This window comes from Ammospiza caudacuta, chromosome 2, assembly GCF_027887145.1.
Source record: "Ammospiza caudacuta isolate bAmmCau1 chromosome 2, bAmmCau1.pri, whole genome shotgun sequence".
In the NCBI taxonomy this organism is placed as follows: Eukaryota; Metazoa; Chordata; class Aves; order Passeriformes; family Passerellidae; genus Ammospiza; species Ammospiza caudacuta.
Genome location: NC_080594.1, coordinates 31763083 through 31788668, shown reverse-complemented (window position 1 = coordinate 31788668; position 25586 = coordinate 31763083). Strand labels below are relative to the sequence as shown.

Here is a 25586-nt window from a genome sequence, read left to right as displayed (position 1 = left end):
GCAAATCCATCTGCAAGGGCTAGAATTAAAATTCTGTTCTCTCAGATGGACAGAGAAGCTCAGTGGGCTACAGAGTCCTGGAGCTATGCTCTGTGAAGTCCTGCACTATGACGTGGGGACAATGTCTCACCACAGTTTCACAGCTTGAAAGCTTTGTGTCACAGTGTGGGACCTTAGCTAGACTGATGATCAGAATACAAGAAAACTGCTAATCTCCCTGAAATCAAGAAGGGGCAGAAAAATCAGGTTATGAATAGGCCTATAGGGGTGCTGACAGCGAATGGAATGGGGGTCAGGGCTTGCTGGTGCTGTGCTCAGTCTCTGCCTCCCCTGCACACATCAGATATGCACCAGCAAATGTTATGAGGGAAGTTGCTGCAGCAGCCCCTGAGGCATACAAAGACAGGAGGTGTATTCATATCAAATGCAGGATCCTTGATTGCTGAAACAACAAACAGGAAACAAAACTCCTCTCGCTTGGTGTATTCCTATCTGACATTTAATGTGACACAATCATGGGTACATTTTCATTTTGAACTCTACAGTTCAGTGTTTAGAGCACAGGGATGCATTTTCAGTAGCAACAGCACAAAAAGAATGGGGAACCAATTGTTACTGTTCCCTTTTCCTTTCACTGCTGAGTTATCTACATAGTTTCTAAATAATCATGTGCCCGGTATGCATGGTAGGTTCAGGCCAGTATGTTTGCTGAGCCACAAGAGCATGAAGAACATAAAAGCTGAGGAAGTAGAGAGAAAATTCTCCTATCCTTTTTGAGAAGCCTCAGATGTCCTATCCATTGGTAAGCCCAGTTTGGGAGCATAGGTATGGCACTGAACACAGCTAAATGTCCAAACAGCACTGATCAGCTTGAACAGTCCTCAAAACAGAGGAAAACCACATTATCTGAAGTTATTTGATTCTAAACTCTAAAATGGACCACCCACAGGGTTTCAGTGGGGCCCTTAGGTCTTGTTGTGGAGCTTTTCAGATGGTCTGATGACTTGCTGCAGCAAGAGAGCCTGAGGAGAGAGAGGATGCTCATTATCCCAGAGTGACCTGGGTCTAATTTTCTTATGTGATATGAGACACATTTTTCTATGTAATAAAAGAGATCAAAATCTGTATGCAGCCATCTGAAAAGGGCGTGGGTATAAAACTTATTAGACTCAGCTTTGAAAAGATACACCAGTGCTGGAGAAGGCTCAGAGAAGGGCAACAAGGGCAGGTAAAGGTAAGGGACAGATTTAGCACCTTTGGTTTGACCATGTACAGTCACATTTGTGTTTCTCTATGGATTTCTATCTGATTTGCTAATCTGTGGATTTTCCACCCTACAGAAGTTTTTGACACTACAAGATCAGGGAGATTTACTTTGTGAAGAAACTAGAACCTGTATTTTTTTTTCTGCCCCCAAAAATACAAGTTTGATAATTCCAGACCAGTCAGTTGCCTGGAACCTAGGAAAGTCACATATGATAATGTAAGATTTTAGCAAAACACTTGAAGAATGTATTGAACTCCTAGAGTCAGCATGCACAACCCTGCCACAGGCTAATGCCTGATCACAGGGTCCAAAACAAAAAAATGGCTACCATGGTTGTGTCGAGAGATTTCTGTACAACTTGAGCAGGAGGGATTTTCTGACTTCAGTACTGCTTAAAATAGAAAATTCTTTCAGAAAAAATATCTGCTCTCAATTGTACATGTACCAATAACAAGGAATACACACAAACACTCCCATGTATTTATTACCTCCATCATTAAAACCTGATGACCAATCTCAAAAAGTCTTCTCAATACAACCTCTTTTGAATTAAATATTTCCTGCAAATGGATATTTTCTGGTAATGATGTGTGCAATGAAGCAACTTCCAGTTATTTGTGGTCCAATCATCCCCTTGTTCCTTTTGTAGTTTCTACTACCTCTGCAGCTAATCTCTGACCTTCATTCTTTCTCCAACAGCATTATACTATCAACTCACAATTTATCCAACTCCCTGAAGGATATGTGCCACAAATGCCTGCCTCTGCAGACATCTTTTTTCTCTTTTGCACCTATACCTTCTATCTTCATCACCTGCTTACAAGGGTAAAAAGAACAGGGATTTTATCCAGGCAAATTTCAGCTGGAGGATACCTTTTAGAAGATTGAAAGCCACCCAGAAGGATCTCCCATTGTGTCCTTAAAACAGCTAGTCTGGCTTTTCAGGATTTGTCTGTCATTGGCAGTGTTACCTCATTAACATGCCTTTTGGCAACCACACACTTGTAGTACTTGTGGCAGAACATTTTCCAGCCATCTCTTCCAATAATGTGACCATGTCAAGACAGCCACTGATGCTGACCCAGAGTCAATAGAAGTAAAAGCTGTTTAGTTAGCAAATATGTGCATTGTCCTGCCTGCCAGCTGGAGCAGGAGAAGAAAATAGAGCTGAAAACATCCACTGCTTTCCAGCACTCCACTTTTAAAATAATGCATTTGAGAGAGAAAAAAATGCTGAAAGGCTGGCAGAGATTCTTGCTCCATGAAACAGACATTGCACATACATTTAGTTCACGACTTTCCTGTGCACGCACAGAAGAAGCCAAAATAATCCCTGATTATTGAGACCTGCGTGTGCTCCTTGTGACAGGAGATGGTTCTGGGGATGATCTCATAACCTAGATGGACATGTCTTGCTCAGGGTTTCAGTGGGAAACCACACCTGAAATCTGTGAGTGTAACAGGAATGCTCTCAGCCATCCTTCATTGCCATCTGCAACAAAACTGTGCTAGATCCCCAGCCTAGGATGAGATAATAATTCCAGATACACAGTTCTCCACACATGGTAACAGAAAGTCCCATAACAATGAAATGTTTTCTCATGCATTGTCATGACAGAAATCCACATGAATATCTAATATTTTGTTTATAAGATGTTCCAGTTGCAATCAGTTTCTGTCACGCTTTCCACTTGTTCTATGTATTATGTGCAGGCTTGTAATGTTAAAAATTCCTCACATTTCATCATGCCTACACTTCCATAATAAGAGAAATTGTTTTCATGTGCATTTCTCACTCCAAGATTAACTCCCAAACACTTAAGACAAAACACAGATGTGTTGTTTACACAAAAGAGAAGAACTCTGGGTGAGGGAAGCCTGCTCCAAAGTTTAGGACTTTTACAAAGTCCTGAAGAGACATTTATGTGTCATTCACTGGGATTTTTTAAAAGCCCTGACCTACCTCACTTTAACATTTTCACTTGTTTAGGCAACTTAACAGTTTTTAAAGTCTTAGAAAATGACAGGCAGAACTGGACAAAAAATTGATTTCTAAACTATTTGGCCATGAATTACTTTAATCAAATGAACTAAAGGGCACTATTGGTAATTTTCTGTCCTGCTAGGGAAGCTAATTTTCAGATGCTATTCAAATGTTCCCTGTGAATGGCCTGGTAGATCAGTATATTAATGTTTTGGCAGCTTCAGGTAGTACAATGATTGCCCTCTTTCAGTGTCCAAACTGTATTTATGTTACTGTTTAACATACACACTTGTTTTTTCTATTATTTACATCATACCTTCCAATTGCAAGCATCAGATTACAGACCATATTTACGCAACACAAAGTCAAGAAATGTGAAGACTTCCCCACCAAAACTTTTTAATTTTCCCTTTTACCAGCTTACCTTATACACTCCACTGATTCTGGCCTTGATTTTAGATCCTGGTCTTTAGCAGCCACTCCAAAATGAATGGGGAACAATCCTCCAAGAATAATGTCTCCCTTCTTCTGTGCCCGTTGGTTTGGCCCATAGGCAGCGGTGCTCCAGGTAAACAGCAAAAGAATCAAGCAGCAGCTATATGAAGTCATTGTTCCTCTTTTCACCAGGGGGTTATTGGGTGCAAAATTGGAAAAGATGATGTAAAAAAGGAGATGTCAAAGCTTTTTCTTTCCTTAATACAGCACAGAGAGGATTTGGGGCACATGTTGGCAGGGAGATAAGCAACAAGGTGGGAGCCACAGTGCTGGTGTTTCTCCCTCTGTCTTCTCCATTGCAAAAAAGCAATTCAGCTTCCCTTCTTCCTTCATAACTGAAGCATTATGGAGAGCCCATCTCTGAGAACTGTAAAAGAAAGATTAGAAAAGTGATTCCAGCTATACACCAGGACCCCACATTGCCATGATGGTTCTGCTTTGTCAAGCCAAGCCCTCAATACGCCCCTGAAGCTCAACAACCCACCTGGGACACATCACAACCTTGGCAATGTCATCCAGGCACCCTGGTGACACAGCCACACCTCCTCAAACAATGTCAGATGCCTGATTCTCTGCCTCATACCTAAGGTGGGTGGCTTAATCTTCCTGTGGTTCTGTGTGGCTCTGGTCATAGCAGGTGCTGTAAAACCTGTGATCTGATTGGTGTCTATGAGCAGAGCACACTGTGAGACCTGGGTGGGCAAGTGGGGAATAAGGAAGCATCAAACACAGTAAGAATCAAGCCTTTCTCTTAAGCAAATAACCACAATAATCTTTTGGTGTTGGTCCATCATCTCCTGTCCATTGAATCATTTTAACCCTCTGTCTTTGAACTTATCCTTGATAAAAATAAAACAAGCTCTTTCAGGCTCAGAAAGAGTTCTTTAGCATTGAAAGGGAGAATGAACTCCAGGGAAGCATTTGAAACCAAGATACTTCTCCATAATGAGTCATGAAGGCTTGAAAGGTTCGGCCATTGAAAGCATAGCTATAGCAGCCTTTGAAGCCAGTTTCCCGGGGATGAAAAATTCTGCAGCTTCTCCATGCTCGATACATTTTCCCTGCAGCACGTCTACAGGCTTCCCAAACAAAGAACTAACTTAATTATGGCATATGAAAATGGCTGTGGCTACAAGAGAGGAGATAGCACAGAAAATTCACAAAGAACAGCTCTTCAGCCTATTTGAAACAGGTCTAAAAGCTGGTAGTAAAAATCTGAAGTTAGCGAAATTTAGAGTAGAAGCTAGGCATACATTGCTAATCCTGAGGACAATTAATTTCTGAAGCAAGTCATCAAGAGTTTTTAAGTGCTGAGAACCTTTTTATGAGGCTGACTTATTATCACTAAATGCAGCTATATGGATTTGATCTTCACCTAGGTCAAATAAAGAGCTATGCAGGGAAAAATTGTGATCATGAGACTTCTTCTGGTAGCCAGTCTGGATGATTCTGCATGCTGTATGACCACCAGGCATGTGGAACTATTTCATACGTTTTCATTACCATAAAGGTTTGGATGCAGCAGTCAATGAGAGAGGAGAGACAAAGCTCCTGCTGTTCTCGTGCCTCTGTGGTCACTGCACTTAGCTGGGCAGACACTGCAATTCTCTGTGGCAGGTCCACTCTAAACTGTTCTTTGGCCCTGGCTTGAACAAGTGCATTTTTATTGGCAAGGGCAATCAAATCTTTGGCTAGATATCAAGATATGTCTAGGTATTGGCAAGTGGCCCTTTGACAGCTGGATGATAGAATTTTAACCAGAACCAGGATTAGGAGGGGACAGAGCAATGCAATGAGTAAGTGTCATGAAGGTGTTTGGGTTTTGATCTTTTCTGGAAGATGGATGGGGGTTTTGGCTTCTTCAATGGCCCAACAGAATAAAGAACAAAACACTTTTCCATATTTCAGTTAGAGAAATGTCATTTTCCTCCCATCACCTGTGGTTTCAGGAGAAGTACAAACACTGGTGAAGTGCTGATACAGTGTCCTGAGGTGAGGACCAGCACAGGCAGGGCCAGCACTTAGAGATGAGAGGTTTGAAACAGGGCAAGCAATTTCTGAAGGGACACTGCAAAGACATGGGATGGTCTGACTAATGCTCTTTAGCTCAGCTCATTCCCTCCCCCAGCTGCCTGTGGGATGGCAGGGACTGGGGACTGCATGATCCGATAGCTGCAGGGATGGCGTTCCTGGAGTCTGGGCAAGGAACCACGCGTGGGACTCAACCAAGGTGGGATGAGGTCAGTGACTTCCCCATCTGCTGTGGAAGACCACAGCCTGCTGATTTACTACTCAGTTTTTCTGCTTTTACTTTAATAAGGCTTTCTTTTGCCTTTGGGGTTATTGGCTTATGAGAAAGGAAATTGTTTCCATCAGCAGCAGACAGACAATATAATTTTGTTTGCTGGGCTGCTGTGTAAGGTTTGGGCTGATGCTACTGAATATTTAGGAACTCTTCACCACAAGACAGTACATGGCTGAAGTATGAAATGTAGAAAAAGTAAATTCACATTCTTATTTCTCTTTTCTCACAGTAGACAAAGTCGAAGCATCCAAACTGGCAAAATACAGCAAATTTTAAAACAGCACTTACAGCAGTTAGTAGTCCCAGTTGTCATTCAAGAGCATGACAATGGAATAGACAATGAAAACAAAATCATTCATTCATGGTATAGGGCATCAGTTGGTATCTCTCTGAGTAATTTGGAGCTAGCAGTTCTCAGAGACAGGACACAGAACTGAAGTAACATCAGAGTCTGGGAACGAGATGGGCTGTGTATATATAAAGCACACCCCTGAGGCAGAAAACTGAAGGATAAATGTCCAAAGATGCACCGGCACAGAAAAAGAAAACAAAGTGTATGCTCAGCTCCTCATAAATCTCAGTGTCCAAATTTACAACTCTCCATACCAAAATTTCAGCTATAGCTGGAAAACCAAACTCATTTAATGGGAGACAGAGGACTCACAGGTGTTTTCAAGTGCCCTGCACACCTGAAGATGGGAATATTTGAAGGCACCGATTTCCTGATGAATGGTTGTGATCTTGTTGCCAGTGCCCCAGATAATATCCTCTAGTATCAACTTCTGTTGTGGCAAATTTTCCTACAGTTCTCTTTTCTTTTATTAGATTAAGATTATGAGCCTCTTCCTTATTAAAGAAGGCATTACACAGCTAATGATTGAATTACCTGCTGATGTATGCTTCCAGACATAAAACTCAGCATACTACAAGTGGAAATTGTACTACTAATAGAACAAATTACTGTGGTCCTGCAGTTTCAGCTAATAAAGAAAAAAAAAGATTAAATTAACAAGCAACTGAATTAAGATGGAATCCATTGATATTTTTTCCTTTGCAAATGTTTTTACATGTAGAGCATTATATGAGCTCTTCAATGCAGAACACCTTTTCCCTGTACATATATTCAGACGATAAAATCCCATAAGATTACTTTTGCAAGAAAATACAAAAACTAAATGGTGATTTTTTTTTCTTTTTTTTTTGACATGGCCTGATTTTTAATCCCCCTCCCCTTTAAAAAATAATCCTCAGTAGTTTTTTCACCCTGTGTCATTAACTATCAGACATTTTGACTCTGAGCTGTCTTGGAAGAGTGCTTCTAAGCTTCCATGGAGGAATTTGAACTGATTCCAGGGACAGGATGAGCTACCAGGCAACTATTGCCATGGCAGGAGCAGTAGCTGAGGTGGGGAGGGAGGGTAGCCAGGTACAGCTGTGGGTACTTGGAAAGCTTGCAGCAATCAGTACAATTTTGCCAGCTGAATGAAAGTTTTAGTTGTCAGACTAAATCAGGCAGAAAAGCCAGAAATGCTCAATAAATCTATGTTTTTTTTGGGGTGAAAGGAAGCTGAATGGCACTCTCATGGCATGCATTACTGATGAAGAAATTATTAACGAAAGAGTAACTAGCCACAACTCTCAACAGCAGCTGCTCAGGTACATCGAAGAGCTGGCATGGCAAGGATCTCAAGGGATCTCCATGAAGCTGCCCCTCAGCCCAAGAAGGGCTCAGCAATAGTGGAGCACCTCCTGGCATATTTTCTCTAAAACCTTGTCAGGAAGAAAACCAATCAGACACTCAGGGCAGCTTATTTCAATGCTTCTCTACTCTTACCAAAGAAAATGTTTTCTCACATCTAATTTCAGTGTTTTTTGTTACAACTTATGCCTGTGGTCTTCTCCCATCTACCACATGAAGGCCAGTGCCTCCCTGACCATAATCACCTTATTTGGGATTTGATTCACCTCCCCTTTTACTCTTTTTCTTAGACCAAGCAAAATAAATTAACTTTTTTTTTTTCATAAAGATGCTTTCCTGAGCTCAGATTATTCTTATTTCATTCCTCTGGCCTCTCTCCAGCATTCTCCACATTTGGTGCAGACCAGTGCCCAGAAATGGACACAGTGCCCTTGTTTGGCCCTTATAAGTACTGAGCAAAGTAGTAGAATTACTTTGTGTGTCTTGCAGGCTAGAGCCCTGTTTGTACATCTCAGCACGGCATTTGTCTTTTTTTGGAACAGCATGATATTGTTAACTGATGGTAACTCATCAGCTAAACACAAAGCAAAGTTCAGCATGCTTATATTCACAGGGCCGTGAAACCTCAAAAAAATTATAATTTTCCAAAAGCTTTTCAGTTCAGTTCAAAGGTAGACCCTGCTAAATTTCACATGATCATCCCGGACACCAACAAGGAACCAGCATGGGCAAGCTCAGCTGAGTCTCCTGGGCTTTCAGGACCTTTCACAGCAGAGAGCTGGGGAAGATTGCTGCTTACAGCCATGGAAAAACGGCTGTCCCGCACCCTAGAAGAGCCTGGGCTCACACACATCAGGTTTGTTCTCTTCTGGGAGGCCTGGATGTCCCAAAGGAACTGAAGAATGACATTTTAGTAGACAATGGACACAGAATATAAGGTTTCATACTTCTAAGACCAGACCTAGTGGTGAGGTAGCGTGACAATATGAGAAAAAGTAAATTGTTCACATTTGTCACCAGAGCAAGCATTAGCTCAACCTTCCTGCACCTCTTTGGTCAAAATGAGGGGCAAGGGCATCAAAGATGCAATCAGAACCAGAGTGTTGGGGTGCTCAAACAGAGGAGCTGTGCTTGCATTTTGTGGAACTAAACTGCTCCATCTTTAAACAAGGCAAGTGTAAACTGAAAATTTACTACAAAGAACATTTTGCCTATGGAGAAAAAGACAATTCTTACACAACACACTGCCTAAGATAAGGAGATTTTTACCTGGACAAATAGCATGATTGAGAGATGGAATGTCAGCCTTGGAAAAATTTGGAGATTTCAGATGAGTGTAGACAAAAATTCAGATCTAGATCAATAATTCTGTTCTAAAAACACTACCCCCCCACTTAGTTTTGAATGAAATACAAAATGTGTATTCAAGAGCTTTAACCAATAAAAAAGATTTTTAAAATCATCAAGACCATCAGGGTCACCAGGACAGCATTTCCATGCCCTGCTATTAGCTTAAGGGCATGTTACCTGTTATAGATCCTATTTTTCTGGCAGAAGTCAAGAAGGTAATATACTATTACACTACAGCAAACGTATGTTGAAAATGATACATTACAGTCTCACCTAGCATTATAAAAGCCAAGAGGAGGCCAAAACCACAGCTCACAAATCAGCCACAGTACTGAAGAAGCTGCTGAAACTCATACATAACAAGACTTGGCCAGTTCAAATGAAAAAAGCCATGTACTTGGAAGAGAGCTGGGAGGAAGAGACTGCAGGAAGAAATGTGGGTCTAAGAACCTAGACTGGTCATGAAAAATCTGACCATTTGTTCTGGAGTAACATTCTCAATTCTCCAGGATAAACTAAATATTGAAAACAGTACTGTAAAACAGGCAATTGTAACATTCAGTCCTTCTATGTCTGACATACCCAACATTGTCAAGTTTGTCTGAGAGTTTCCCTTTAGGTTTCCAGAGTTTTCATATCTAAATATTTTTTTTAATGTAGTAGCCAGGTCATTAGCTTTCCTTTACTCCTAAGGTCATATACTGGTGTCCATATAATACAGAATCTATAAGAAATTATGGAGTCCCACCCTGATCTGTTTAGCACTACAAAATGCCAGAGTGGCAGAAACATGCCTAGGATATCATTGCTGATACTCTGCTCAACACAGAAACTTGAGACCAAGGAAGCCTGAAATGTTAGAGGCTGATGTCCCAGACTCTTGGGAACTGCAGGTATGGACAGAAAATGGAACCAGGAATAAGCAGAACACTTTTTTTTCACAGAGCCTCAAACAAATCTGGTTGTAGCAACAGCAGTCAAAAGAGCATCAGCTCCTGACAGTTGAATAACGCAGTAAAAACCCAAACCTGCCCACAGGCAGCATTTTCTGTGGATTTAATGTGGCATTACAAAGCCTCTAATCTCCCTCCCACTTCAGCACAGGCTCACAAAGTGCACACAATCCCATGCCAAGCCACGTAGCTGTGATTGCACAGCTTTGCAGCAACCATCTTTCCATTAGGACTGTACCTGGCTTTGGGATTCACTGAACATTGCATCAGTATCATGTTTAATATCCCTGATCAGTGTGATCTGGGATGTGATATCCCTTTGTGGAAATAATCCTGTTTGCTGATGGCAGGAAGCAAAAAACCAGAAGTGGCAATAGAAAATACCTTAGAGACTCATTGGATGCACTCAGCGAGCACCATTAGCAAACACAGAGCTGTAAGTGGTTTTTGAGTGGAAATCTGTGTGGAGGGTGACTTATGTCTTTGGAGTCATTTCTTTACAGGTGTGGCTGTAAGTCAGGCTGAGAAGCCGCTCCAGGGACCTCACAGATGTGACTGCTTTTGCTTCCGTGAAAGCTTTAAGTGTTTTCTGCAATAAGAGCTAAGGCCCATTTCTACAAGCCATATCACAAACCTCTGAAACAAACACTGGAAGGGAATAAGACAATTCTACAACTCCTCATCTTTCCACTCCTATGCCTTCTTCAGTACAAGTGTGAAAAGTGCATATGTGCACACATCCAAGGGAGCACTGGAATGTATGAGTTTATCAAGGCATCTTGGACAAGAAACCTGTGACAAATTCATTATAACTGCTAAGAAATGCTTAAGAGCTACAGCACCAAAGAGGATCCATGCAGAACAAGTGGGCTTGGAGGGATTTCCAAGTCCTAGGGAGTTCCAGAGCCACAGCAGCCCTTTTGGGAAACTGCCATAAATCCACTGGTTATTGATTACTCTAACTTATGCTGGGAGATGCAGTGAACCCTTGAGCAATCTCAGATTTAGAGAATTCAGGTACCAGGGAATCCATCTTGCCTACATCTTAGAGGTGTCCTGTTTTGCCTCTCTGTGTTCCATATTCTGACCTTCTGTTGCTCTGCCATGGTTTGCTAACTTGGTTGTTTCCTACCTTGCATCTTAAAAAGCCCATTATTTAATCAATTTACAGTGGATGAAAAGATGCCTTTGATATAATACCAGTCTAAAGGCTTCTTGGTAGTTTGAATGATTTTTGTCTTTATCTATGGAGGATATCAAGGGAGACCCAGAAGAGCTGCAATAAAATAGGAAGTGGAATACTTTGCTAAGGTAACTTTTTATTAACTTGATTTCTCTGGATTTCCTTGCTCCTAAAGAAATTCTCAACCATGCTAACCATGCTAATGACTGTGTATTCAGTCAGAGATACTTTACCCCATCCTATAGTTTTGGGATGTGATTAGACCCTCCTGGACAGATAGAGAAACGATGCCGGGGGGATACTCTGAAGAATGAAGACAATTGCCACCCTTGTGGCACGGTGCATCCACATGGCACTGGGATGTGGTTTGTGAAACTTGAGTTGTTCAGATTTTACCTGCAGGTGAAACAGCCATGCACTCACCCTGTGTACCTTTCAGGGCAACTTATGTTCCTGCACATTATATGTACACTCCTGCATCTCAAGCAAGTCTTTCCTGGACATCCAGTGCAGGAGCTTTGCCAGCAAGTGTCACCCAACTGAATTGCTCTTAGTTCCTGACTTGCAGGATTTATCTTTCCTGTGTCTCTGGCCTTAGGACACACAGAAGTGGCCTTAGGACACACAGAATTCTAATCTATCTTCTTCCTCTCTTACAAGAAACACCTCTGGGGCTGACAAAAGGACTGAATCCCCCTAGCAAAGTCCTTTTTCCTTGCTCAGCATGCCCATTGGAACAACATGATTGTGTTATGCTCTTTGCATAAACCAAATTTTTTAAAAGATGAGCTTTTCTACAAGAAAATGAAAAGACTCTTCAGCTTAGTTCTTTAATATAAAAAAAAATGCCAGTCAAATAACACAGTTTATGGAACTGCATTGCTGTAGTCTGTCTGGAAAGAATAAGGAGGAACTATTGCTGTTATCAACTCCTGGATGCTCTATACCTTACGTTTCTCTCTAATTTTTGTCTCTCTTTCTTCTCTTTAAAAAATAATAGGTTAGAAGGTCTGGTCACCAGGGTAGGACATCTTGAACTGCTTTTTCTTTCTGTTCTACATTGTGAGGCAGAAAAGAACAGAGGAGAGGTCAGGGGGATGCCAAAGCAGTCAGTCATTTGTGAGTAGTTAGAATTAAAATTACACAATTTAGTGAAGTGTTATTCAAAAGAGATGTCACACTTTTTGATTGGCCAGTGTTAGATCTGTGGTAAGCAAACCAAAAGGTCAGGGAAGATGAAATAACAGAAAAAGAATCCTCAAATAAGGCAATGCATAATTATCTTTCTGTAGTTCTCTCAGTTAATCAACCAATTTTTGATTATTCCTCTACAAAACAGCAAGAGAAAATAAGCCCAGATCATGTAAATAAACATGAGAAGAATCTGATTTGTATCAGCAAAATTATTTCCAAAGGCATCTTTGATCAATCAGGATTAGGTGCAAGCCCCTAGAAAAGTCAATCTGTCTGTTAAGTGCAGCTTTTAAATAAACTGGGATAACGTGTTTCTGAGTACAGTTTGGTATGGGTTTGTTGGAACTGGTGCTCTCCCACAGCTGTTGTGGGGAAGGACCCTTGACATGATACCTATTTCTTTATCCTGCCTGGCTTGGCAGCCATATGCCAATTAATTTGAGACTTTGCTTTCCAACTTGTAATAGTGTGCAGAAATAATTTTAGAAACATATTGCAACTATGCTTCATCTATGTCAACAGATGTCAAACTGAGTATCAACTGAATCAAGACTGATTCAGGCTTTTCTCTAGCAAAAATATAAAATACAGATCTGAGAGATGAACACTTTTTCAAGTCCAGCTTTGTCAAATTGCTTACAGAGGAAAACATATTTTGCTTAGGAATTTATTTTAATTTTACTTGATTTTGTTTTTAAAAACATCTGTGCTTGAAGTAAAATGCTTTATTCATATTTTTTCCCCTGCAGAATCCTCAGTGAACCAAACAATAAGGACAACTGTAATTCTGAGCCAGTTTCAACACAAATCCAATTCAGAAAAAACACTTAAGTATGTGCTCAACTTTAGTGAGACTTGTCTTTAATGAAATTTAGCAGATTCTAAAAGCTTAGCATGTACTTATTGGTTTGCTGCATCAAAAGCTAAAGTGGCCTCTGGCTGATTGCTCTGTTCTCATTTATACTATTATTAAAAACAAATAAACACTTCCTTTTTGTTGGATAATTTCTTTTATACTGACTCCAGCATGTTTAATAATGAATTCTTATGGATTTTTGTGGCTTTTTTATTCCTAATCCTTTCTTTTATATTTCTAGTTCTCTACTGTCACAGGCTGCCTTTTTATTTTTCTCTTTTTTTCTTTTTCTTTTTCTTTTTCTTTTTTTCTATTTCCTTTTTTTTTTTCCTTTTTAAAATTTTCCCATTGCTTATTTTCTCTTCATTATGATTTTCTGAACAGAATAATTATTGTTCCTTCTCCAGTTTTCTTCTCTCTCCTTCTTTCATTCTAATACTAAAACATTCTAGTCTATTTTTGTATTTCTTTTGCCTGTACATGACCTGTAACCTCTTCCTGCTAGAGAAGGCAGGAGTGAACAGGGTCCCCAGGAAAAGGAAACAGATTCAGTGTAAAGGGAGTCTTGGAAAGGTCATCAGAAATATTGAACTCTAGCAAGGACAGAAGCTCTGCAAAACCCAAAAATCATTAAAATAGATCAGTGAAAGGCACAGAAGAAATTCAAGAGTAGAACTGCAAGAGTGAGGGGAGGTGAGTTATGGGCACAGACAGGCACATGTCCCACTCTAGCCCTACAGTGAGAGAAGGCAAGTTTTGCTGAGTTTTCTTTGCAGATCTGGCTTGTGCTAGCATGTCCCATGGAATGGGGCACAGGGAGGAATACAATACTGTACACTATACACTGACCCCTGGAACAGGAACAGTGACCCTCATCTGCCTTTGCAACACGCTGGAAGATCAATGTGATATGCAGGAATTTGTTTATCAGTTATGATTATTTACTTTATTCGCCCAAGAAATGCTGCCTGGGCTTGTGGGGCTGCACTTTGTGGCTGCAGACATCAGTAAGATGATACCACAGATCCATGACATGCAGCCAGCACTGGCAAGTAGCAACACCAATGCAAACAGCCAGTGTTGCTCTCCCCTATTGCACTCCCTGCCCTCTCCAGGGATACTTCATATTATTTACAAGTTTGTAGGAAGTAAACTTTCCACAATGATTTGTAAAAGATGGAGTGGACAAGCGTAAACACTTTAGTAAAGTTTTCACAGAATTCATCTTGAACCCTACAGATGCATGTTATCTGCCCTATAATATAAGAGGATGCTGGAAGTTCCCATCCAGGTTCAAATCACAGTCCATTCACTATAAGAACCAACGTCCAGCAGTATCCAGTGATGCCTGCTTCAAAAATGTGTTAGAAAATTATACAGCTAGTGTCTAATAAAGGGCATGTCTAGCTCCACTAGCTAGCAGATGATTAATGTCCTAAGCAAATAGGACAAAATTTTATGAAAACCAGCCTTAATTTTACAAAAGGAAAAAAACCAACCAAACAAAAAAACAAATCAAAATCAAACACTCGCATGAACAAGATATTCTCCTATTGAAATTTCCCTGTCACTCTCCTCAGCTGATACAATCACCAAAGATATCACAATGTCACTGTGATTTTTTATTGCATCACTATTGGAGGTCATCAGGAGCTGACAAAACAGATCTTGAACCCTCACCTTAGCTTTCTCCTGAAAATTCTGGCAGTTTAAGTTAAACTGTTGTGATGATGCAATTAACCAACTCAGCTGGATTTGAAATTGAGGAAGACACTTGCTGGAGCATGACAGGAGCATGACACTTGCTGGGGAGACTGCCCAGATGAAGAGCATGCTCTTTTTAGATTAGCACCTCAAATAACTAAATCCAAAAGAACACATCTAATGATGCTCAAGTGCGGGCTCCTTTTGACTACAGCTATCTCAACAGGTCCACTATCATGCTTTTAAATGAGAAAAAGACTAGGAATTGTATCTTTCTCACTTCTAGATTTATTTAGTTGGTGAATTTAGTATTACTACTACCACATTCTTCAGGAGTTTTCATATGATTTAGCTGGTAACTAAGGTATTGCTCAGTACGAGTAAAAACAGCAGAACTCAAGTGAAAGTAGGGACAAGCAAAGCTATTTAGCTTCCAAAATAATCTGTATTCACAGCAAAGGACTTCATCCATTATCTTCATTGTACAAAAAAAAAAAATTCATAAGAGTGCATGTATTATTTTTGTTTCAGCATACAACACCTTATGTTCTTGAAACAGCATATTATGGAAAATTAGCCTCTTTTCTGGCACAGCTCCTCTCTGAAAAAAAACAGGGGATCCCAGGCTTTAATGAACTGAATTGCTAGGCTTTGTGTTCTCTGCCTTTCTAAATAGGGCCTGTTCCCATTGTCTTAGATATTACAACCTAATTTTTCCCAGTTCATAATTTAAGCATGATTGGTGACGAATGCCAGAGCTTCAGGGCAGGAGAGACAACGTCCTCCTCTGCATCATTTCCACATCCAACAGAGTTCCCAGCAGCTTGGGAATAGAATCAAATACAGAGTTTGTGCCACGGAAAGAATTGAAGAGCACCCTGCTTTACTGCACAGGCTGGCATGATATGAATGATTGAAGGCTCTCAGCTGGATAGGGAGCTTGGATGCTGGAATACCATCTGTCTGTCAGGAGAGTGGGATTGCCCACTACAGACCTAAGGGCAGGGAAGGATCTCTTGACCAGCAAGTAAAAACTAATACCAGAACTACTGGAAGATACTTTAAAGTTTTCATGGTCTTCATGGCCCGTTCTGCCACATGGTCCAGAAATCAGAGGACACCGTCGCCACCCACTTCCTCTGTGCATCCCTGAGAAACACATCTGTGTTAATTGACCACAATGTGGCCACTTCTCGTTAACACAGCACTTTAAAAAATAATGTTCTTTGATTGACTTCCCCCTCACTCCTTTTTGAAGGTGATCTTTCTGCAGCAGAAAAACACCTGGGGTCACACAGCCACCTTGCCTGCCTGCCTGCCAGCTCTACAGCTCTACACGCTTCATCTCCGGGACAACGGTGTAACTTTTGGAGGCTCTATGCCTCATTTAGCCCTGGTAATGGCCTAATTGGGCTGGAAAAATGCAGGAGCAGGAGCATGATAAAGAAACAACTCTGCTGTGCTTGTTTCAGCAGGTGGAAAGAAAGAAGAGGAAGAGAGAGAAGAGAAGAGAAGAGAAGAGAAGAGAAGAGAAGAGAAGAGAAGAGAAGAGAAGAGAAGAGAAGAGAAGAGAAGAGAAGAGAAGAGAAGAGAAGAGAAGAGAAGAGAAGAGAAGAGAAGAGAAGAGAAGAGAAGGCAAAGGAAAGGCAAATCCACCAAACCCATATTTTCTACCTTGACTAGATATTTATGTCTGTAGTTTTATTTATAATGAGGCATTATGCTGACTAGTTCTGCAGGTAGCAGGATTAATGTGTCAAATGAAGGAGTACCAGAAGAGGGCCAGATTTGGATAAGCATTTCCACTTCCAGGAATTTTCTACAGCAGTCAGTCCCCTACCCATAGGGCTTCACTCCATCCCCACTTAATTCTTAGTTAAGGGCTGAGAGAATGGGTGCTCTCATTATCTAAGTGGGAGGGGAAAGGTGAGTGGGAGACAACGTGAGAGGAAAGGCAGGTGACAAGAGTGACTATTTCAGGAACAGCAAAGGAAGAAGCTGATACCACCAGCCAAATGTCCATTCACCATTTCTCAGCCATACTTTCTCCTCTCCTGGGAAGAATCTTGCCACCTACTCAAAGAAAATCATGCTATCCTCTTTTGAATTGTTCCAGTTTTCTTTCCTGCATCCCATAAATCACTCAAAGAATGAAATGGTACCCCTTGCCTCAGAAATAGAGAAAGAAATATAGACCCTTGTAAGTTTCAAAAGGTGAAGATCCTCTTTCTATAGGGATCTGTTCTTCAGCAACAACAATAGTGGAAGACCAGAGGATGAACCAGATTCCCCTTCACTTAAAGTGACAAACCAAAAAATTCATTTCACAGTGGAAAGGACAGCCTTCCCTTTGGATGGTCTTTTTTTTAACAGCTCCCAACAAGATCCCAGCTATATACCTGACTTTGTTTCCTCCCTTTCCTCTCTGAGTGGGAATCCTGTATCACCTCAGAGTACAGTCTCCTTAAGCTGGAGCCAAAACTGCTCATACAGTATTGGAGTCACAGAAGCACTCCATACTTGCTGCTGTGTAAAGAACAACCTACATCTATTTTAGTTCTCTGCCTTGGGGACTGGTACAAAATATCCTGTTTTATTCACGTCTCGTATTTAAACTTTCAAGAATAGATATTTGGCTGATAGAAGTTCCAGACGATCCTGCTGTAAATCAGAACACATCTTGCTGGTAACATTTAAAAAATCTGATTGAGTCTTGGTGCTCTTATTTACATCACAGCCCTATAAACATTTCTATCAACACAACAGCAGGGGCAGCAAACAGCATGGAGCAAGCACAAACAGCCAGTGGGAGGAAAAAAAACTCAAGGATTTTCAGGCAACCTCTCATGCTTCCTTTGGGAAACTCACTGGAATTGTTCCTAATAACCTTTTTTCTTGTTTCTTGTCTGCTTCTTATTGCAATTTCCTTGCTAACTTGAAAAAAATGTGTTGAGGAGGAATTGCTGTACCCATCAAGTGGCCAGCAATAAGATGATTTTTAAGTTTCCTGGGGCTCTAGTGGTAACATAAAAATTTCCCTGTGGGAGCTCAATCAGCTCAGCCACAGGATTGTTTTTGATGGACTAGAAATTTTTAGTGCTTTCCTTCATCTGGTAGTTGCCTGCGTACCAGTAATGGTGATGTGGTTACAATTACGATATTCAAGCAAAATGTGGCATCAACCACTAAGAGGGGGCTGTTTTCAACCAGGCTTGGAGTTTTAAACAGGACAAACTTCAACAATCATCATTCCCATTGGCTGATAGTGTAAAATCAATTTGAAATTAAGTGTTAAGCCTATCCAGTCATGGACCAAAAATGCACTTCCAGGCACAAAAATATTTACACTAAACCAGAAGCTGTCTGAAAAAAAAGGTTGGCAATAAAAATACTAAAACCACTTATTTGTAGTATTGAAGAAAGGGGAAAGTAAAAACCATTAATAAATGCTAAGATTCTAAACATGCAGGGAATTTATGAGGGAGTTTTACAAGATCAAGGAAGTACTAAATAGTTAACAGAGGTAAAGAGGCAAAAATGATATTTTTATAAATATAAATGTGCCTGAGACTGGCCATGAGCCCATTGCTTGATGCGGGTGATAAAACTGTAAATGACAATCCAAAGAAGGCGGAAATATCGAATAAACATTTTGTCCTTTGCACATTGTTTTGTCCTTGGAATGAAGCTGTAGAAAGTATCATCCCATATTACGTCAGCCCAACAAAATTCACCGTAGGTAATAAAAGGAGATGTGAGACGAGATCTGCTAAAATTAAATGTTTTCAAATCAACAGGCCTGGAGTCTAACATAAACTAAATAAGGAGTTCTCCGAATCACTAGTGTTGATACTGAACTACTCATGGAAAAATGGGAAAATTTCAAAGGGTCAGAGAACTGCAAGTGTATGCAGTTATTAAATATCTACTAAAGAAGGAAGACGCGGGAAATTATAGGCACCATACCCCAATATCCATCTGGGTACAATAATGAAATTATTTGAGCCAGCAGTTTTTCTAAAAATCAATGAGGATAAAATATTATTAATTCAAACCATATTTTTAAAAACCTCCACTGTTCTTTTAATGAAATTATGAACTAGATAAAGACAATTATATAGACTACAACATGGACATGTCCAAGGCATATGATTGACCAGATTAAAAATTGCAATTAATAGATTCAAAACTAGTTTATAGATAGATCTTAAAGGTTTTGTTTAAGGGATGGTATCAATGAGAGGAGTCTTTTCTAAAGACACTATCCAGAGATCAATCTCATTGTGAACCTATTCCATATTTTTTAATCAGTCCTCTAGATTGTAAAATGAAGCAATGTTAGTTAAAATCCAATACAAACACAAAAACTAGCAGTGAAGAAGGCAGTTTAAATGTATGATTGATCACTAATGTTGGCATGTACAAAACTAAATTCTCCCCTGGGCATCAGAGATTTTCTGTGCTCAACATACTCATCTTCCTCATGGCTCTGCATTGAAATGACTCCATAACTCTTTTTTCTGATGCCCAATTTACCAGGATGCTCTAGGATGCTTGAATGAAGACAAAGCTTCACTGATTGGCAGCAGCTAGACTGAGACCCTGAAAAAGTTGCACCAGTGTCCTGCTAGGACACGAAGGATCTATTTTTTCTTAAGTGCGTATGTTGGTCTAACTTGCTCACACGCTGAGGGTCAAATTTAAAGTCAGATATGGAATTAGGAAGGAATTTTCCATCCCACAAAGACTGGCGAGAATCCCAAGTGCAACTAACTCACTGTTTTCTCTTCTTATCTCCCTAGACTTGTACAGGGAGATGCAAATAACAAACTTAAACCCAGAGATTTAATAGACTTACAAGATCTTAAAATAAAAAAGGGACATATCTCTTCAGGGGTTGCAATCACCGCATGACTCAGAGGCTTGATTCTCCTGAGTCAATGAGGGGCAGAAGGCATGCACAGTGTTTTGGTAAGGGAAGGGTATCTGTGATGTTGCATGTGTCACAACAGTTGTATTGAGAGCTCCTCAGGACGAAACACAAGCCTCAGGGCATAAGGAGAGACTGTGTGTATAGTGGGTGCTGTGGGTGTGCCACTGTTATAAAATGAGAACAACGTGATACTGAATTCTGCTGCAGATCATCTAAACTTTGGTTGTGGAGGAATTCCTCTACTTAGACATTTCAGCTGTTTAAGGCAACACTCCTAGAGCCCATCTAACCAAAGTGACCAGAAAATCAGCCAAAAAGTAGCCACTAGCTAGAACTACTTCTGGTGTTGACAGATCAGCTTACTGACAAGGAAAGTGTTTCCTATAGTGTCAGCACAGTAAAAGTTGAAGTCTAGGTCACATGTATACTTGTCTCAAGCACAAACAAAAAACCCTGATAAGTTCCAGATCTAGAGCCACTTTCCTGTGGGTGCCACTTTAGTGACGCAGAACAAGCCTGGCTAGATGTTCAGATAGCAGGCTAAACCTGCAGTGTTAGCAATGGTGTGATGCCTTGTTTTGACTTAGACACTGATGAGAGCAAAGACAAGGCCTCAAAAGGAGAATAAATAGAGACGAGCAAGAGGTTATTTCATTGATATCTCACTTTTAGAGAGCTGCCCACACTTACAAAGGGAATAGCAAATGCTGAACTGGAAATGCATCCTCAAACCTTCACTAAAGTGATGTCTGATTTTCTCTTGCTTTTAACAGATTCAATACTCAAAATATACCCTTGCTAAGGCCAAACCTACCAGATCTGTAGCCATCTGAAGAGCAATATGTTGCAAAGTGAAAGGAAATACTCTTAAAACTAACCTATCCATGGATCTCACTTCCCCCTATTGAAAAGACAGACTTAAGGTGTACCACAGGAATGCACTTGGATTTCTGTAAACAAGAAAACTCTACTAAAACAGCAGACTGGCAGTGAAAAAGCACCACCACAACAGTCAAGGCAACAAACATTACAAAGTGACTGGGAACAGCAAATTTTAATCAAATCATTCAACCCTTTTGTTGTTGCTTACCTTGATTAGGTCTGACAATATTGTTAAAGAGTCTTGCTTTTATTAAAGAGACTCCATGATATTACCTCTCCAAATTACAAAGGATCAAGGCAGACTGCTCCTAAAACTTCAGAAGACAGCTTATTCACCTCTTTCACTATCTACAAAGCTAAAAGCAACAATTTCAAACAAACAAAGCACCCCCCTCTGGGTCCTTCTGCAAGAAATCAAGGCGAGCACAAACTACCATTAGCATATGTAAACTCTTTCTGAGCTAAACCCATTAGCTAAAGAAACATTGCTAAGAAAACAGGAATAGGAGGCACTTCAGTGAACAACTACATCAGCAAGATTTCAAGTGTTCACTGTATATGCCTAATTTCTTATTTCTTGCCAGCTTCATTTCTTGCTCATTTATTTCTTGTGCAACATTGAATGCAGCAGAAAAATCTCAGCTTTCCTAGCCAATAAATAGATAACAATTAGCTGTGACCACATTTGTGGAGGGTGGAGGATGTTGAGATTGAATAATTGTTCCTCAGCAAAATGAAAGAACATAACATTATTATATATAAAATTATCATAATGATCTGTGGACACTTCTCACAGCTTCTCTCCATGGATCCAAGACTTCCTAACAAACATTAAATTAATCCTTGCCTCCACACTCTTGGAAGACAAATGATACTTTGCTACAATTTGTTTGCAAGTGGGAGAATGTAATGAACAGCTAATGCTAACATATCTAATTTTAAAAAATGCTTTCATGATTTTATTTCTAAATGTTTATTTAATTTCCCAAAAGTGGAACTGAGAAAAGTGTACTATTTCGTGCCAGTCTTCTCTCCACCCCTTTGGCTCTTTGAAGCCTTACAACATCAAGCCTGTAAATTCAATTTCTCTGTCTGGAGGCTCAGATCTAATAGCTCTGTCTGGAACATCAGTATCAAGGGATCTTGTCTTCAGAGTTTAGAGGAAAACAGCAAAGAGCTTTCTGGAGAGACAGAGAGAAAAATTCTATTATTTCTTTTGGAGAGAGATTATTAAGACGTGACAACTACAGGAACCTATTACTTTTATTAGTAGCTTCTCAGTATTACCATGTACATCAAAATTTATGTACAGACACAGAAAAAAAAGAATGTAGTCTCACCTATGTATACCTTGTCCAGGTTCTCTCTCCAGCAGAAATCATTAATGCTTATTTCAGAACAAGTCACAATGAGCTGGGATAGTTAACCTCCCACCTCAGATCCCACCATCATTCCTAGCAATTTTAAGTTTTTTAAGCACTGAGGCAAAAGGGCTTCATGTTTCTATCAGTGTCATCATTAGCAATGAATACTCTGACTGCTAAGACTTACATCATGTAGTCTTAGATGATCACTTTTTAAAAACCCATTTTTGCAAGCCTGCTGTATTCTTGGGCCAGTTAATTTTCACTGGTGTTTAAATTTTCTGACATACTTACTGACATACATATGAAGGGTATTTTTAAAAACCTACACTGATTTTCTATCTTCAGTCTGTCCTGACTGAGTGATGCAGCTGGGTAAGTTTCCCAACCACATTACTGTGCACATGGTAAGACCATCAGGAAGAGTCAATGCTCAAACTGTACTCAGGAGACAAAAATGAGGACTGTTGTACTGAGATCCAGGAGCCCAAGTTCAACTCTTCCTTTTTCAAAGGTGAGCAATTTTTCAGCCAACTGTCCTTACCACAGGTGTTTGCCATCATACCTTCCTACTGAGAACTATGAATCAGACACCACCATTGCTCATATTTTTGTATTTCAGTGATTAATATTTCTGAATTTATAAACACATGTTTATACTCAGGTATTTAATGTATTTATGTGTTTAGAGACACATAAACCCATTAGTGTGTCTTTGTGTGTTTGTCAGCCTGTACTCTATCAGCCTAGCTGTTCCTATCAACTTTGCTGTAACTTCTGGGATCTAGTCATGTTCAATGAAGTTTACATCATAGCAGCCCAGCAAAACTTGCAAGTTTAAAACAACAGTTTGTATGGCAAAAAACCAAACAACCCAATGTCTCATTTGCAAGGGCAGAGATTCCAAACCAGTACGGTTACACATGTCCATAACCTTAAGAGGTTCAGGTTGAGACAGGTTTTCTGTTTAAGCACCATTTACTGTTAATGCATTTGACACTTGTTGAAATGGATCAATCCTTGCAGTTAGATCAGCTTTCCCTAAGCCAGAGGGTTTTATATGGACCCATACATATGTAGACCTATAAATATTTCCAATAGAGCTCCAGAAAAACACATTGCTACAATGATTGATAACAGGAAATGAAGAAAGAATCTGAAAGTAAGAAATTCCCTATGTAAGTTTTATATGCTTCCATGATTTGATTTAAATAATTTCAGTTTCTCTGTTAAATCCTATCCTCACTTCTTCTTTGGAGCAGTATAATCCACAACATCCTCAGTCTCTTCTTCCCTATTCAGAGAGAACCACAAGCATCTGCTGTTTTGTTTGTGAACACACTGGCAGTTGGCTCAGATGCCTGGCTCAGGTCTCAAAAACCCATGTTTTAACCTGGGCTGAAGAACATGTATCTCACCTGTAGAGCATGAACCTCCAAACATGCTTTGCCAATGGTCAGACCACATAGCAAGAGGATCAGATCAAACTTGCCATGTGGGGAAGGTGTGACAAGAGGAAATGTAGGGAAAATACACAACCTCCAATGCCAGGAGCTGGATTAAAAGAGGACATAACTTTGAACAAATGTTCAAACTCTGCTCTAATTTTTGAGTGCAAAAGAGATGTCCAGGCAAACAACACTTTAAACAATACTTGACGAGCTTCCATTCTCTTGATATTGTGTGATCTTAAAAGGACCCAACAGTCATGCACAAGCTTTCTGATTTCCAAACTAATAACAATTTAGGATGATTGACCAGCTAATATTACTTGAAGAGCTGCAAACTAAATTGATTCCCAATACAAATTGCTAAACAAATAGTAAAATCTGTGTAAGGCTAATTAAAATTTCAGAACCTGCTTTCAATTTTACCTATATTTCCTTTGTAATTACCTGATTACTTATGCATGATTTAATCACACTGTAGCCAGAGAGCAGGAGTTTTTCCTCAAATCACAACTAAACCTGAAATATTATTTGGTATTTTATATAAATTAATTGAAATAACTTTTGTCATGGAAACACGTGACTTAGGACAGAGCTGAAGAAATAACTAGCTAAGCCTCACAAGATGAGCTCAAGTCTGTACTGCTCTATCCATCCATTTTTTTCATCCTTCATCTCACTATAGAATGAACGAGAATGACCTTTTGATTTTTCAATTGAGATTCTCTTTATCACACAATCTGTGTTTACAAAGTCATAGAGTATTCCTAGAATAATATCATATCAAGCAGCTGTTACTGTAGGTTTAAATGTATTCATGTAGAGTCTTGGAAGATGCAGAATACTTCTGAAGAAATGGTCCAAGAAGATAGCGTAAGAAGGACAGCTCAGTTCTCAATCTGCAGAGGAACCACAAGATCCTCTTTCTTTATGCATTTAGGAAAAAAGGAGGTATAGTAAATAAGAATTGGGATAAGGTTTGCAATCTGACATAGTCATGAATTTTGTTCAGAATGAGGACATCTGTATAGTTTTAAATGTAATTATTACTCTTAACTATTTAAGTTGTACTGTAAACATACACTATGTTAAACAGATGTCAGGCCTGCAGAGGGCTTTACAAATGAAATAAACTTGGGAGACAGGTTTATTTTTTTCCTCTTTACAATTTACACAATCCATGCAGATAAGGATTTTATTGCTTTATTAATAAAAAATAAAGACAGCAGAAGGCAATGAATCCAATCATCTGTGACCACCCATAGTTTAAACAGTTGACTGAGAAGAGACTTTGTGCTGCAGCAAACAATTACACAGAAATAATCATTGCTGTACAAGTCATGCCAAGGTTCTCCAAGCTGTTCTTGGCATAAGACCAGCAAAGGTGAAACAAAAATAGCTTTATGTCATCCTTGCAATTGCCCAAATCAAGTAACATAGAGAGAGGCCAGCCCCAGCCCTGCATGCCACAGTGTAGCTACAGGACTGCTTTGCCTACCAGCCACTTGCCTGCGGTTCCAGCAGGGTATTTGATAACTGAGGACCACAGGGAGAAGGTGAACTTTAATTCTCACAGGTGTTTTCCCGAGGCACAGGAAACATTAAGTGAGCTGGCTGGTACCAAGGCAGTAGGTCTCTGGCTTTTAGAAACAGCTCAACTGAAAAACTCTCCTCTGTGAACTTTTTGGATGAAACAATGGTATAATATTAACTTCAAGCACTTTAATTTACACTGGGCTAAGTATACAGGCAAGACAGGCAGAGAGTATAGGCAAGGCAACTGAGAGCAGTTCAAAGAAGCCTTGGGGGTGTTGGTGGATGGAAAGACTGACATGACCCAGCAATGTGCACTTCCAGCCCAGAAAACCAACAACATCCTGGCTGGCCACCAGGGCAAGGAAGGGGATTCTCTCTCTCTACTCCACTTTCATGAGACCCCACCTGGAAAGCTTCATCCAGCTCTGGGGCC

General features: G+C 40.0%; 1 protein-coding gene across 1 annotated transcript in view; it reads right to left on the bottom strand.

Moving 5' to 3' along the window:
* Positions 1 to 25586, bottom strand: part of CASR (calcium sensing receptor) — a 74029-nt gene that overhangs the window by 38240 nt on the left and 10203 nt on the right. The window contains exon 2 of the mRNA XM_058825716.1: positions 3676 to 4113. Coding sequence (XP_058681699.1) covers positions 3676 to 3860 — 185 coding nt within the window. The 5' untranslated portion in view covers positions 3861 to 4113. The remainder of the gene's footprint in view (positions 1 to 3675; positions 4114 to 25586) is intronic.